Source organism: Cheilinus undulatus, linkage group 16, assembly GCF_018320785.1.
Source record: "Cheilinus undulatus linkage group 16, ASM1832078v1, whole genome shotgun sequence".
NCBI lineage: Eukaryota > Metazoa > Chordata > Actinopteri > Labriformes > Labridae > Cheilinus > Cheilinus undulatus.
Window position 1 is genome coordinate 2,305,705 of NC_054880.1, and position 15,805 is coordinate 2,321,509.

General features: G+C 36.6%; 1 protein-coding gene, 1 pseudogene and 1 gene segment (V, D, J or C); all 3 read right to left on the reverse strand.

Annotated features, from left to right (window-relative positions):
- LOC121523659 overlaps window positions 1-15,805 on the reverse strand; it is a 189,612-nt gene that overhangs the window by 106,171 nt on the left and 67,636 nt on the right.
- On the reverse strand, window positions 586-6,099 carry LOC121523453. Its single transcript, XM_041808360.1, has 3 exons — window positions 6,073-6,099; window positions 4,008-4,562; window positions 586-623 (listed from the first exon to the last, which is right to left on the reverse strand). Exons 1-3 carry the CDS (start codon window positions 6,095-6,097, stop codon window positions 586-588), a joined length of 618 nt encoding a protein of 205 aa, XP_041664294.1. The 5' UTR covers window positions 6,098-6,099.
- LOC121523623 lies at window positions 9,034-10,998 on the reverse strand (annotated as a pseudogene).

Below are 15,805 nucleotides of genomic sequence, written 5' to 3' on the forward strand. Positions count from 1 at the left end.
TTTCCAGAACTACTTTGAAGGCAAATTTTTTTTTATCACACTCAGGGCAGCTAAAGGGTTTCTCTCCTGTGTGAGCTCTCAAATGATCTGTCAGATGACACTCTTGATTAAAACCTTTACCATACTCAGAGCAGCTGAAAGATAATTTTACTTTTCTGTGAATTAATATGTGTCTCTTGAGACTGTCTTTGCGTGTAAACTCTCTTCCACACTCAGAACAGCTGGACGGTTTCTCTTCCATATGAATCCTCACATGTTGTGTCAGATTTGCTTCACGGCTGAATACTTTTCCACATTCAGAGCAACAAAATTTGTTGTCTCCTTTGTGAACGTACATGTGATGGGCAAAGTTTTCCTTACAGGTAAACTCTTTACCACACTCAGAGCAGCTGAAAGGTTTCACTGTTTTGTGAATTAACATGTGTCTCTTCAGACTGTCTTTACGTGTAAACTCTTTTCCACACTCAGAACAGGTGTCTCTTTCATATGAACTATCATATGTTGTTTCAGTTTCAGGGCTGGACTAGTAGTCATTTTCCCAGTCGGTTGCTGCACCTGTGCTAACTGCTTACTTTTTATTCACTTCTACTTGGATAAGGACATTGCATGCACCATGTTCACCTCTGACAATAAGAGAGTCAGTAAAAACAGAGTTAACACACAATCTAATTTGTCCTTGGATTGACTTCTCAGCTTTGTCATAGCCATTCAGTCATTAGCTACAGTGCTTATCCCATTTGGGTCATGGGGGCGGAGCCAGTCCCAGCTGTCATTGGGTCAGAAGTTGGGTACAACTTGGAATGGTCACCACCAGTCAATCACAAGGCTGATAATCAAAGACGAACATCCAGGCACACTAACTCCTACAGGCAATAGAGGCCCCAGATGACCTAACAAACATGTCTGTGGACTGTGGACAGAAGCTGGAGTATCCAGAGAGAATTCACACATTCACAGGAGAACATCCAAACTCAACACAGAATGGCTCTGTATGATAATTTTCCAATCAAGCAGATTAATTTATATATGAAATACAGTTGGGACCTAAGACATTACAAGGCATGAGTCAGTACAAAGAGACAGAACAAACATATTTCAAATGTGCTTTACATGCTTATCGACTGATGTTTTGTTTTCCATGAACACATTTGTGACCTGTTTGAATGGCTATGTGACCATTGTGGTTTCCAACCCAAAAACTGGGAACCAGTGGTCCAATGTATGCCTGCTGCTCCCATCGTAACTTTTGGATTAAACCAACTGTGAGGAGCATTAAGTGCATGATAATGGCATGAGTTGGAAAAAGTAGAAAACTATTGTACTTAAATAAGTTTACAATTACTTGGTTAATATTAAGTAGAAATAAAACTATCAGTCTATAAATCTACTCAAGTAAAAGTAAAAAAAAAGTGTTTCATATAAACTTTACTTTAACAGCTGATAGGTTTATATAGTTAAATGTGCTGTGTGTAATTTTTAGCCTTGTAGCATTTAGCAGAATCAGCTTGGTATAAAATGAAACATAGTGTTTGTTAGAAGGCCGATCAAAAAATAATGTCTGATCACCTAAATATATAAAATTGTGTTATATACAGTAATCCTTTAATTCATACATATAAAGGGTATCCTCCAATGACTCCACTGTTATAATTTTTTCAATCTTCCATTTTTCGACAGTACCACAGAAGAGACCAAATAACAGGTATTTTTTTTCTTAAGTTGCACTGATTGTGGCAGGTACCACCAGAAGTGAGCATCACAGTCTAGAATCTGGCTGTTAGATGTCTCTAATATTCCCAATTTTACATGCTACACCTTTAAATATGACCTTTCCCTACTGTGTACTCCTTTTTTTTTTGCTTTAATTATAATTAAAAAAAAAAAAAAAGAAAGAAAATACAACAACAACTCATTAATAGATGCTAAATGTACAGTATATTACTGGTGTGAAATGCCATACTTCCTCCAAAATATACTTAAGAAAACTAAAATTAATGATTTCATAATGTAATCAAAAAGTACAAGAACACAAAAAAGCTACTCAATTACAGTCATTTGAGTGAATTTGACTTTTACTTTCCACTCCTGAGTATAAATATACATCATTCAATGTGATGATTGAAAAATAGAAGTTCGCCATTTGCCGAGTTCCTGTAAAACCAGTAGTGACAATTTCATTAAAATTTCAGAGGAGCTTATGGTAAATTACGGGCTACTAACTCACACTTAAAGGGAATAAAATCAAGCTCCTCCCCTCTATCAACACCCTTCCCCCTCTCTTTTTATCCAAATGGAGTCATAACATTCTAAATAATATGGCTAAATAGAGGAAAATCTCTTCATCTCTTTATCCCAGAAAAAAATAAACTAAAACCTAGTTTAAAAATACATCAGTAATACAGCTGATGTATTGATCCACTGACAGTCATTATCTTGAGTGCCCCATTCAATCCTTGAATGACTCTGTACATTTCCATAAAAAGCCACTTTGCATAAGCAGCACCGGCTGCAAAAGGCTGTCGTGAACTCATGTAGAAACGGTCGATGATTTCATTTTGGAGACAAAAATAATTAAAGTCTCGTAGCTATCTTACTAAAGTTATTACAGTATCAAGAACAATTTTGTTTTGCTGGTTACTGGTTTGTCACCAACATTACACTATAAAACTCTGACTGGAATTTCCTAATATCTCATTTTATAATTAATAGATGGTCTCTGTACTCCAAGAATCATCATAAAAGTCTTTAGCTTCAAGTTAAGAAAAGTCTTCTTTGATAATCTCAATCTCTAGTTGTAAATGTCTGTCTCAGACTGAGTTCCTGGATCCCACTGATCCTCCACAGTTTTCGATATCAGCTCCTGTTTCTGTTTGTCCTTTCAGATTTTTTGTTTCTATGATGGCTCTGAGGCTTTAACACCAACACACCCGTGCCTTCTTAACTGAGCATCCCATGAGAATCTTTGGCCACAAGCACTGCAGCTGAAGGGTTTTTCTCCTGTATGAACCCGCATGTGTGAATTCAAATTGACTTTAATTGTAAATCTTTTAGTGCATACGGAACAGCAAAAAGGTTTCTCTTCAGTGTGTATTTTCAAATGTTGTCTGAAAGAACCAGAGGAGCCAAAATGTTTACCACACTCAGAGCAGCAGAAGGGTCTCTCTCCTGTGTGAGTTCTCAAATGATTTTCCAGATGACATGCATCATTAAATCCTTTTCCACACTTCAAGCATTTGAAGGGTTTCACTTCTTTGTGAACTAAGATGTGTTTGGTCAGAGTGTCTTTCGTGCAAACCCTTTTCCGCACTCAGAGCAAATAAAGGGCTTTTCTCCTGTATGAAGGCGCATATGTTTGGCAAGATATTCAATTAGCTTAAAAGATTTACCACACTCTGAGCAGCTAAATGGTTTCTCTTCCATATGAACTATCATATGTTGTCTCAGTTTTGCTTTCAGTTGGAACTTCTTTCCACACTCAGAGCAACAAAAATGTTTTTTGCTGGTTGAATGAACATACATATGTTGGGCCAAGTATTCCTTACGACTAAACTCTTTACCACACTCATTGCAACTGAAGGGTTTCTCTCTTATGTGAGTTCTCAAATGCTGTGTCAGGAGACTTTCACATCCATATCTATTGCCACACACAGGGCAGTCAAAGGGTGTGTGTCCTATGTGAGTTGTCAAATGATCCATAAGCATGCAAATGTGTATATGTCTTATGCCACACACAGGGCAGCTGAAGGGTTTCTCTTCTGTGTGAGTTCTCAAGTGTCTTGTCAGATGACTACTATGTCTATATCTTTTGTCACACTCAGGGCAGCTGAAAGGTTTCTCTCCTGTGTGAGTTCTCAAATGAATTTTAAGAAGACTATTATTTTTACAACTTTTGCCACACTCAGAACAGCTGAAGAGGTTCTCTTCCATGTGAATTGTCATATGTTGTTCTAGATGTGCTTTAAGGCTAAATCTTTCACTACACTGGGAACAGACTAAGGGTTTCTCACTTGTACGAATTTTCATATGTTCAAATAAAACACTTTCCTCATTAAAGACTGTGCCACAATCAGAACAGTTATGCATTTTCTTGTCAGTCTTTGGTGCCTGATCTCTAATTCTTCCCACTGAATATAAATCTGACTGATACACTGCTGTGCACTTTGCATTGTTAAGGTCTTCATCCCAAGGTGTAGCGGACTCCTCAATCTTGACATCACCTGCACGCAATAAAGAATTTGAGCTTCTGGTTTCTTCTGATCCTCCGCAGTCCTCTCCATCAGCTCCTCTTTCCATCTGTTCAGTTTTTATTTGATGAAGCTGCAAGATCTGAGGGTTTTCTTCATCATCTTCACTCTTCACGGTAACAGGACTGAAGGTGAACTTGATTTCAGCCTCCTCTTGTCCTTGAGGCATCTCTCCATCTTGACTTATACACAGTTTTTCCTGTTCCTCTTTGATGAGTGAGGGCTTGGTGTCCTGATCCAGGCTGGGGTGCCACCCCTGCTGCTCACAAGAAACCTCTTCTTTACTCACCAACACCATCCTGATTTCAGTGGGAAGCACTAAAACAGAGGGAGCGACCAATGGACACTATAAAAGGGTTCCTACATACTTCACACATCACAATGAGACCTTTTGAAGACCTAAAATGAGAAAAACTGATATCACTTTTATGTACAGCAAAAATTAAAGGTGTGTGAGATTTCTCAGTGAGCCTGACCAGGACTGAATTTTCTTATTTAATGCACTGTTTATGAAATGTCAAATGCTATGGGACAGAGAAGTTTTTTTGTTTATAAATGTCCAACTTTGATGATGTCTGGCACATTTAAAACCTTTATTTTCTCAATACACTGTAAAATGGTTAATCATACTATATCTTTAGCAGGTGTGCAAAGCTGATTCTAATTAAGAGATTTCATTATTAACACAATTATTAATTGTAACATTGGACAAGCATGTACACAAAGAAAAAGTGAAAATTTAGCTAGGAAATAAAGTCACATTTTTGATAATTTAGCAGTAAGTTAAAAAAATATTTAAAGTAGAAATTTGTTGACTGACATATACATATTCACTTACACCTAAAATAATTATAATGATTCAAATTTTTAATCACTTCAGATACAATAAACTGTGAGCATTTTTTAAATGTTTAATTAATCTGTTGTAAATAAAATTAAATTTTTAATATTTATTTTTAAACTTTTGAGCCAAACCTCAAAGTTGCTCTGGATTATTACTGCCACTGGCATGATTTAATACTTGGTCACTTTATCAGTTACATTAAAAGCATATAAAACCATTGACTAATGCCCTTGGCACAATTTAAAAGGGCATATTTCAGTAAACGAATATACAAAATAATAAATTTAATCCATGTATTTTTGTAACTGGGAACCCAATACATTTAGTCACAGAAAATCATGTCCTCTGGTGTGACACCAAGTCCTTATTTCAAATTATTGATCCTATAGAAAAATTAATTCAGTTACAGGCCCAATTCAAAAACATTTAAAGTAAATACTCTGTGGAGCTGAAAACGTATAATCAAAAATTAAAAATGAAAAATCTAAAAAAATAATCTACTCGTCTAACTTTTTCTCGATCTTATTTTCCAAACTCTTAAACATAACCGACCTATAGGAAATAATAAACTGTGTATAATACCCTGGAACTGACAGGTTAGCTTGCATTTGAGCAGGATCCTGCAGGATTCCGCTGGTCCTGCAAGAAACAGGACCTCAGCTGTACCTGCTGACAATTTAAATAAGTTTGGACTATAGTCTCTGTGTACTTACACTTTTTTAAAAAGGTAGCAACAAAAATAAATAATATAACGAAGTAAACTGCCTGATCACTAATTAGCTTAACTGACACACTGTCACGTGGTCTCTCTGAAATCAAACATCACTGAAGGAGTTCCCATGCGCGATAGATAATACCGAAGAAATTGGCTTCTGATTGATCCACTTGACTGCAGGACTGCAATAAGCAGGAGCTAGCTGTGGCTACCATCGTAATCGTTAAGCTCCTTTCAACATTTACAGTAAACAAGGTTCTAAAACAAACCTGACAGATCCTGAAACGCGGACATTTCACACACATCCAAGAGCCAAAGAAGGGAACGAAAAGCCAACTGTGAGCACTTCCTCTTCTCCCACAGGGCGACGGAACAAACAAACACGCCAATTACACTCGGTGGGAAATAGTTTTATGACCCGGAAGCAAAAACAACGGTTCCTGTCTGGTCTTCAGAGTAAAACACCTTGTAAGATAAGTTTGTTGAAAAAGGTCAAAACCACCAATTTCATTGAAGGGAACTGTCTTTGTGATTACTCTAACCAGGTGTCTCAGGGCTGGTGACAAAGAGGGACAGACATGCACAGATCAAGCAGTCAGAAAATGTAGATATCTGGATAAACGGATAGTGAAAACAAAGTTAATGCACATCATTTTATTTGTATGTTGACTGACTTCTCAGCTTTTCCATATCCATCCGCCCATTATCTCCTCTGTCTAATTCAATTCTCAAGGGGCTGGAGCCAGCCCTGAACTGTCATTATGATAGAAGTGGGCTACTACTTGGACTGGTCACCACCAGTCAATCACAAAGCTGACATCCAAAGACAAAGTACCAGGCAATATAGAGGCCCCAGGTGACCTAACAGCATGTCTGAGGACTGTGGGCGGAAGCTGGAGTACCCAGAGAGAACATCCAAACTCAACACTGAACGACCCCATCTGCCATTTTTAGCCGCCCCCAATTAAAACATCAGTTTTAATTGTTTCATGGACAAAATCCCAACACACTTGGCCTACACAGACTTGCTCTTGACAAAGCATCTATAAACTCTCCATTATTGCAATGGTCTACTTGGGCCACTCTTGAAAAAACAATTTTTTTTAAATTTGAAATTTTTGAGTTTCTAATGCCAAGATTGAAGACTTTTTAAACTCTGAAATTCCAAGTTTGTTTCCCTGTAGAGTGGAGCTTTAGAATCTCAATTTTTGTTATTGTTTTATCTTAAAGATATTAAAAGTTAACAGATTCTCTTCATTTTAAAAATCTTTTAGGTTGGCCTTATTCCATTATGTTTATAATAATTAAAAAAACAAACAAACAAAAAAAAAACATACGTAGCCTGTATCTATTTTTGCATAATACAAAATGCTGATAAAGAGGAAAGCTGGCACAGATAAATATTTGAACATAAAAAGATTTAAAAACACAGCCACTCTACATGTGCATGTCTTTAGCTGACTTTATTAGGTGTCCACAAATGACACAGAAGGCAGGGTTTATGTCAGCCGGTTTTTACCGGCTTTGGCCATCATCGCGTGCAATTGTCCAGCAGTGAAGACAGGCCAACATGTATGGCTGAAAATTTGCAAATAAATAAATAGTGAGTAATTACATATTATATACTGTATTATGACCTAAAACATGTCCTGCTAAGGGAACTTTAATATGATAAACTTGAAGCCATTCAACTCCAATGTACTGTTTTGTGAAGCTACGTTTCTTCCTGTTCAGCGCTGAGGGTGGTTTATCTACATGATGCAGCAAATTGCTAATTTAGGGAGTAAATATTCATGTGATTGACTCATGTGATGAGGTCAATCAAAGCTTATCTTAAAGGCTGTTTAGAGTGACTGAACACTATGCAGTGAACGGAATGGTACAGAGGAATTTTGAGATAGTCATCAATAATGAAGCTGAAACAAAAAGGACAGTAGACAACTGAGCGACACACAATAAACACCCAAGCATCAGCTGGGTCCAGCACTGACCGGATAGTTGCAGCAGACTTAGAGGACTAGGAAGAGCCATGTCCATTGTCCACAACAGTGGACACTTTTCTCTTTCCTTGACTCCAAATAAATCACACTGGGTGGATTTTATACTTTTAAGTCAAGAGTTGTTACAATTGAGTTGATAAGTTTGTGAGGACTAATATTGGACAATTGTCAGTGGAAAGACCAGATTTTAATTAGAAATGCAGAGTTTTAACATGCTGTCTCACATTTACAGGCTGCTGGTTAGCAATGTGCTGTGATTTGTTGGTGTTTTCTGTGGAGGATAGTATTTGGCTGTTGTAAGCAGTTAAGTTATGGTAGTATGTGAAAACAAAGAGCTAAGGTGAAGCGAAGTGTTGTTTATTTGTTAAATGCAGGTGTATATGGTGCAACAGACTGTGTGAGTGTAAAAAAACAGCTCATCACTCTTTTCTTTATGATTGGTGTTCAAACAACAAACACAGCACAAAGAAATATAGCTAAATAGGATGATAACTTGTCTCAGTCATTTCCACAGTCCAGTTATGTATAGCATGTCTAAAAAGGGTGGTTTATAGTAGGTCAAGGACAACTCTGGTTTACTGGCATGTTCACCATCTACTGTCTCAGACTTGGGTCAGATTCAGACAGAAATATGTGGCCCCAGCCCTGCTCTAGTACAGATATAGGAACTACAACACAGTGTTTGTCTTTTTGTGTGTTTTATTGCTGACAAATGCAGGTTATGCCATACATGACTATCTAAAGTATATGTGCCGTAGTTGTTCTGTATGGCCAGAATTCTGAAGGACTGCTGGCTATATTGGCTGGAAGAATATCTAGCAAAAGCTATGCATTGAGGTGACTCCTAAAGATAAAAGCCCAAACCTCAAAGTCACAGTTAACTTTTATTCATAGCTTCCTGTTTTTTTACAGGCTCTCCTTCTACTTCTCTTATCACATTTTCTGCCTTTTAATTGTTTTTTATCTCTTCGTTTTTGTTTGTAATCCTCTTTTTTTCTCTTTTAATTTCTCACATCTGCTAAACTTTGGTCCTCTGGGTCTCAACCTGTGTGGCTGGGTTCCTATCTTTTTTTATGGCATTTATGTCAATGTGATATCTGCGTTCTGGGTTTTTGATGTCTTACATTGTTGAGCTACTATCTTTATCAGGTTTTAATCTAGGTTCTTTAACTGTTTGGGTTTTGCTGATGTTGTTGGGTGGTTTCTGTTCTGCTGTCTTTGTTTTTGTTTGGGGTTTGTTGCTTTGTTTTTTCTGTTTGCTCCCTCACATGTCAGAGCACGTTGTAAACCCCTGTATTTAAAATTGCTATACAAACTAAGTTATTATGAGAGATGGAATTCTAAAAATGAGTAAAAATGATCAGAATCTGTTTATCTTTAGAGATTATGTAAAGAAAAACCTAACTTCTAAATAAAATTTGAAGACAAAATGAAAATTATATCCACAACTTCCCAGGCACACTTCCATAAAATCATCCAGTGTGCTATACATTACATGATATACAGCTGCTTGTCAAAATTCCTGGTCTTTGGGTCCAACATTTCTTTTTGAAATTAACCCATGTATTACAGTCTTAAAGTAAAGCATGTGCCCATGCTAGAAAACACAGCCAAAAACATAATAAAAAGTCAGTAAAAAGATTGATGTAGAAATGCACTGATAGACATTACAGAGATTGCCACTTTGCATCAGCAGCACCTGCTCTGAAAGGCTCGGCTATCAATTCCTGTTGTAAATTCAGAGGGTTAATTTTTGGAGACAACACACAACTACAGGCTCTTAGTTTTGAAAAAGTACACACATTTCTAATTTATTGTTTCATGCCATGGACATCAGGGCTTCTCTCCTGTGTGATGTTTCAGAAGGTACCTTTAGCTAAAACTGTTACCATATTCAGAGCAGCTGAATTTCACTGGGTACTGGTTTGTCACCAGTATACAATTTCATTGCTTTTACTGGGATTTCCTAATCTCTCATTGTAAAACTGAAATGTGGTCTATGATTCTCTAGGAATCATCAAGAAAGTCTTCAGTTTCAGGTTCAGAAAAGTCCTCAATGGTAACCTCAATCTCTGGGTGTGAATCTCTGTCTGGATCTGAGTTCCTTGCTCCATCTGATCTTCCACAATCTTCTATATCAGCCTCTGCCTCAGTTTGTTTTGGTAATGGTGCATATGCATGGCCACCAACACACATATGTCGTTTTAACTGAGAATACCATAAGAATCTTTGGCCACAAGAACTGCAGCTCAAGGGTTTTACTCCTGTATGAATTCTCATGTGTTTATTCAGAGTTTCTTTGTTCTTAAAACTTTTAGTGCACTCAGAGCAACTGAAGAGTTTCTCCTCTGTGTGAGTTGTCATATGCTTTCTCAAACATCCTTTGTCAGAAAATCTTTTATCACACTCAGTGCAACTAAAAGGTTTTTCCTTTGTGTGGATGTACATATGTTGGGCCAGATTTGCTCTACGATTAAACCCTGCACAACACAAAGAGCAGTTGAAAGGTTTCTTTGTTTTGTGGACAAAAATGTGTCGAATTAGAGTTTCTTGACACACAAATCCTTTACCACATTCGGGGCAGTACAAGTGTTTATCTCTATTGTGGACGAACATGTGTTGGGTTAGAGTTTCTTTACGTGTAAATCCTTTACCACATTCGGAGCAACTGAAAGGTTTCTCACCTGTATGAATGCGGATATGTTGGGTCAGATTTTCTTTCCGTTTAAAAGCTTTACCACACTCAGAGCAGCTAAAGGGTTTCTCTACCATGTGAAGTCTCACGTGTTGACTCAGATGTTCTTCAAGTTTAAATTTTTTACCACACTCAGAGCAACCAAAGGGTTTTTCTCTTGTATGGACAAGCATATGTTGGGTCAAGTTATCTCTGCGGAAAAATCCTTTACCACATACAGAGCAACTGAAAGGTTTATCACCTGTGTGAATTCTCAGATGTTCTGTCAGCTGAAATTTACGTCTATATCTTTTGTCACACCGGGCAGCCAAAGGGTTTCTCTCCTGTGTGAGTTTTCAAATGATCTGTAAGATGACTTTTATATTTATATCGTTTGCCACACTCAGAGCAACTGAAAGGTTTCTCTCCTGTGTGTGTTCTCAAGTGTTCCGTCAAATGACCATTATATCTAAATCTTTTGCCACACTCAGGACAGCCAATGGGCTTCTCTTCCATGTGAATTGCCATATGTTGTTCAAGATGTTCTTTCAGGCTAAAACTTTCCCACACTTAGAGCAGTCCAAAGGGTTCTTGCTGGTGTGATATCTCATATGTTCAATTAAAATACTTTTCTCTCTGAATATTTTTCCACACTCAGAACAGCTGCACATTTCATTATAAGTCTTTGCGCCTGATCGCTATCTTTTTCAGTTGAGTTTAAACCTGACTGATAAACTGTTGTGCACCTCGCATTGTTACAGTCTTCTGCCTCAGATTCAGAAAACTCTACAATCTTGATCTCAACCTCATGCTGTAAATGTCTTGCAGGATCAGAGCCCGAGGCTTGTTCTGATCCTCCACAGTCCTCTCCATCAGCTCCAGCTTCCATCTGTTCAGTTTTTATTTGATGAGGCTGCAAGGACTGAGATTTCTCTTCATCAGCCTCATTCTTCATAAGAAGAGGGCTGGATGGTAACTTGATATCAGCCTCCTCTTGTCCACGAAACTGCTCTCCATCCTGACTGATCCACAGCTCATCCTGTTCCTTTTTCATTTGTGAGGGCTTGGTGTCCTCCTCATCCAGACTGGGACTCCACCCCTGCTGTTCAGGAGGCTCTTCTTTACTGACATACAGCCACTGGATTCCAACTGGAAGCACTAAAATAAAGACAGAGACATCATAGGAAGCTGTGAGACTGTTTTAAACCCCACCCTGGATTCTACGCTCCCCCTAAAAAAAAAATCACATTTTTAATCAGTTATTTTCTAGTTATATTTTGCTACATTACAATGTTATCTAATAACAAACATATTCTATTGACTTGACACATTCAGTGTCACCTAAGATAATAACGCTGATTATGAATTTTATGTATTACTTTAAATGCAGTGGACCAAAACTTATTTTATTGACATGGATCTGTTGTCAATAAAATTGCTTATATATTTTTTTATCCAAACCTCAAAACTGTTCTGAGTGTTTACTGCCACTGGCATGATTAAATAATTTGTGACTTTTATTATTTGAATAAAAGAAGGAAACAAACCTTTTGACCAATGCCTGTGGCATCAACCATGTAACTGTGGAAACTCAATGTATATTTTCTGCAGAAAATCATGACCTCTGGTGTCACACCAAGTTCTGATTTTTAGTAAATCAATTCTATGTAAACTTTAATATAGTCAAAGGCCCAATTCAAATTAGTTTTAACAGAGCACTCTTGGGAACTGATGATGTTTTCATTTTTTGTTTTAATCTTAAATTTATCTAAATATTCAACTCTTTTCCCAATCTTTACAAAATGCTAGGTGAGTTCAAAATGTATAAACAGTTCAAACATGACTGAACCAAGGTGAATAATACATTTTTTATATATAATACCTTGTGACTGACAGATTAACATGCATTTTGTATGCATGGTAAAAAAAAAAAAAAAAAAAAAAAAGCATTTTGTATTTACACAGTTATCATTGTCTCATACGAAAATTAGTTTGATGATCTGAAACATTTAAGAGTGACAATATGGAAAAAGAAAACAAAAAAAATCATAAAGGGGGGAAAAACTTATTGACAGCATCGTAGGTCTCATGTTTGTCCCTTGCTTATTACATTCTTCTACCTCCATAAAAAGCACTGCATCCTTTCTAGCCTATATTGTTCTTTATATTTTAACACTTTTTGAATTGCACTGTAATAATTTATACTATTTGATGTTCATTTGAATGTTTAATTTTTCACTTAGGAGGGCCACTCAACAAGCCCGCTCGGGTTTCTTTGGCTTCTCCTGCACATTTACACATTATCTAACTTAAAAAAAAAAAAATGTATTGTATTTCTTGTTTTTGTTCTTTATTGATTGGTTTTCTTTCCTTGCCTTGCCGTTCATAACAAATGAAATTAAATGAAATGGTGCTGGTCCTGCAAAACATAATGCACTTTCAAGACCCTCTATGTTTAGTTTGATTGTTAATTTATTTCATTAACCCCTTAGGTTATGCATTTTCTAAGTCTGTAAAGCACTTTATAAACACATGTTTTTACAGATACTATATAAATAAAAGAATCATTATTATCATTATTCCTGCACTTTCACTTATCTATTTATTCCCTGTACAGTTTTCAATTAGGCTCTGTATACTGTCTAAAAGCTATTCCTCTACTTAATCAATTTAACACAACATTTTTAAAATCGGCATAGCTTCATTTTTTCATCTGCTAAGTCTATATCTTAGCAGAATTGTAACATGGTAATGCAGTTTATTTTAGCTTTTTTTGTTTGTTTGTTTAAGCTATGTCTTCTAACTTTTCACTTGTTGATGACAGTCATATTGCATGTTTACTGCCTAAAAAATAAAAATAGCTCAGATCCACAGTGTGTTAAATATAGATATACAGTTCTTAATCATACTTCGATTATTATTAAACTTGTCTGAGGATATAGCCTTAGCTAAGCTGGCACATGGCACGCTGTCATACGATCTCTCTAAAATCAAACAATAAGGAGAATTTTCAACGAACTCAAAGGACAATCCGGACCAAATATTACGAAGAAAGGGTCATTTGAAGATATATGTATATAATGGGCAATACAATATGAAAAACTGTTTTCAGATTGAGTCACTGCTGTAAACGTACTCTAGTAGATCCTTTCAAACCAGAAAACAAATGTATAATCAGCAGGAGCTAGCTGTGGCTAACGCCGCTCTTTGTGTAGATGTAAACGTTAGCTTAAGGATCAGCTCCCTGAAACATTTACAGTAATCGAGTTTTCAGAAGAAGAAAGAAATCAGACCTGAAAGATCCTGAATCCCGGACATTTACGAACATCAAAGAGTCAAAGAAGGAAAAGAAAAGTCAACTGTGAATATGCTGGATCATCCAAGTAAGCTAAATGTTTTCTGCAGGAAATGGTTTTCATGACCCGGAATAAAAAGCACCAAATTCAGCCTTCACAATAAAAGTATAATTTTAAATGTTCAACCCCGTACACTCGTGAAGTAAATTATTAAACACAAATAAGATAAGATAATAAGATTAGATAGATAGATAGATAGATAGATAGATAGATAGATAGATGTGTCTTTGAATGTTTTTATTTTCCTCCATGACCATAACTGTGACCCATTGACCCACACATGGGTCCTATCCCATCAGCTGAGAACCACTGGTCAGTCAACCATGTGTTGGCCCAACCAGCAAAAGTCCTGGCCAGATCACCTTTGTTAAAGAGATCTCTATCTCAACGAGTCCTTATCTGGTTAAATAAAGGTTAAAGTTTTTTGTTTTTTTTCCCACTGAAAATTATATATTTCGATTCAAAAAGGGACCTTTCCTACATTATATATACACACATTTTAATTGAGATATTACATTAAAATGAATTGTTCCGAAAGTTGTCAAAGCCAGAGAAAATCTTTATTTTTACAATAGCACCAGGATATGCCTTTTCATGGAAGCTATCACCCAAACGTTCATTGGCTGTTGGCAACATGTATTTGCAGTTGGATCAGTAATCAGTTCACACTACCTGATTGTGTCCAGATTCGGTTAAAAAAAAATCAAACATGTTTGACTAAGGTTGGGTCTGTTCCCCTCACATACTTGCAGGTTTTAGTACCAACTATGCTCAGCTCCCTGAAACATTTACAGGTTTCCAGAAGAAGAAAGAAAACAAACCTGAGGGATCTTGATCAACAACATATTGCTGCCCTCTACTGTTTGTCACCCAAATAAATATTAGGTTTATATATTTGTCTCTAGCTCAGCACTGTGCAGAGGCATCATCATTGTCTCCACTTTACTCCAGTTACCCAGATCTAGTACTGTGCTCTCATTAAAGACAGTTTCTCCAGCTGACCTGAATTCTCTAAACAACCTCTGTTTTGGCTTGAATAGTTCTTGCACTGTGGATCAAGCTATGATGCTATTTCAGTGCTCCCACAATTACATCTGTCATCCAGGTGTTTCCCTACCAGTCAGCCAACACTACACAAGTCTAAACCTGGTTATGACAGAATCTATTCCCGTACTGGTAAAAAAAATATATTTTTGTTTAATCAATTCATAGATTGCACATAATAGATAGAGAGAACATTATAACTTGGAAACTGAGCCTACTATCAGAACTGATAATCAGGCAAAGTTTATCTCTTTTCTTTCATCATCTCTTCTCCTCAATTTAGCCACATTGGCCAGGAGGAAGAGCAAACTTATAGTACTTTCTGGAAAAAAATAGAAGAAAAAAGAAATAACAGAAATAAAGGCCCTCTCTAGGTGAGCTGCTGAGGGGCCTCGTGGGCTTTCGTTACAGGGATCACACATGTACATTAATATAGATGCAGATAAAGAATTAAATAAGGATGTATAAATATCAATACAAAAGAGGATGAAGAAACTCAGACGCTACTCCACACATGTGTGTCATTAGCTAACTTTATGAGACATCCATAAATGTCCAAGGTAGGTGACTCTAAAAGAGAAAAATAATTTAAAGCTCAAAGACAAAGTCATATTCCCATTCAAGTGATCTGAAATAGTCTTTATCATGATTCTCAGTTCAGTGGGTATGGCTTGTAAAAATAAAATCTAGACTCATGATAAGATACTTTCTTAGAACGTGTCAAAAGTCATATAACAGCATGTCTAGTTCTCACTGAAGCTGAAAATATCTAAATGGAGTCACAATATTATAAATACAATGATTAAATAGAGGAAATTATCAAAATCTCTTCAAAGCTGATGAAAAAGAAATATCTGAAAACTCAATCAAATCAAAAGACAGAAAGACAATGAGGTCCACATCTTCCCAGAGACACACAGCTACATCT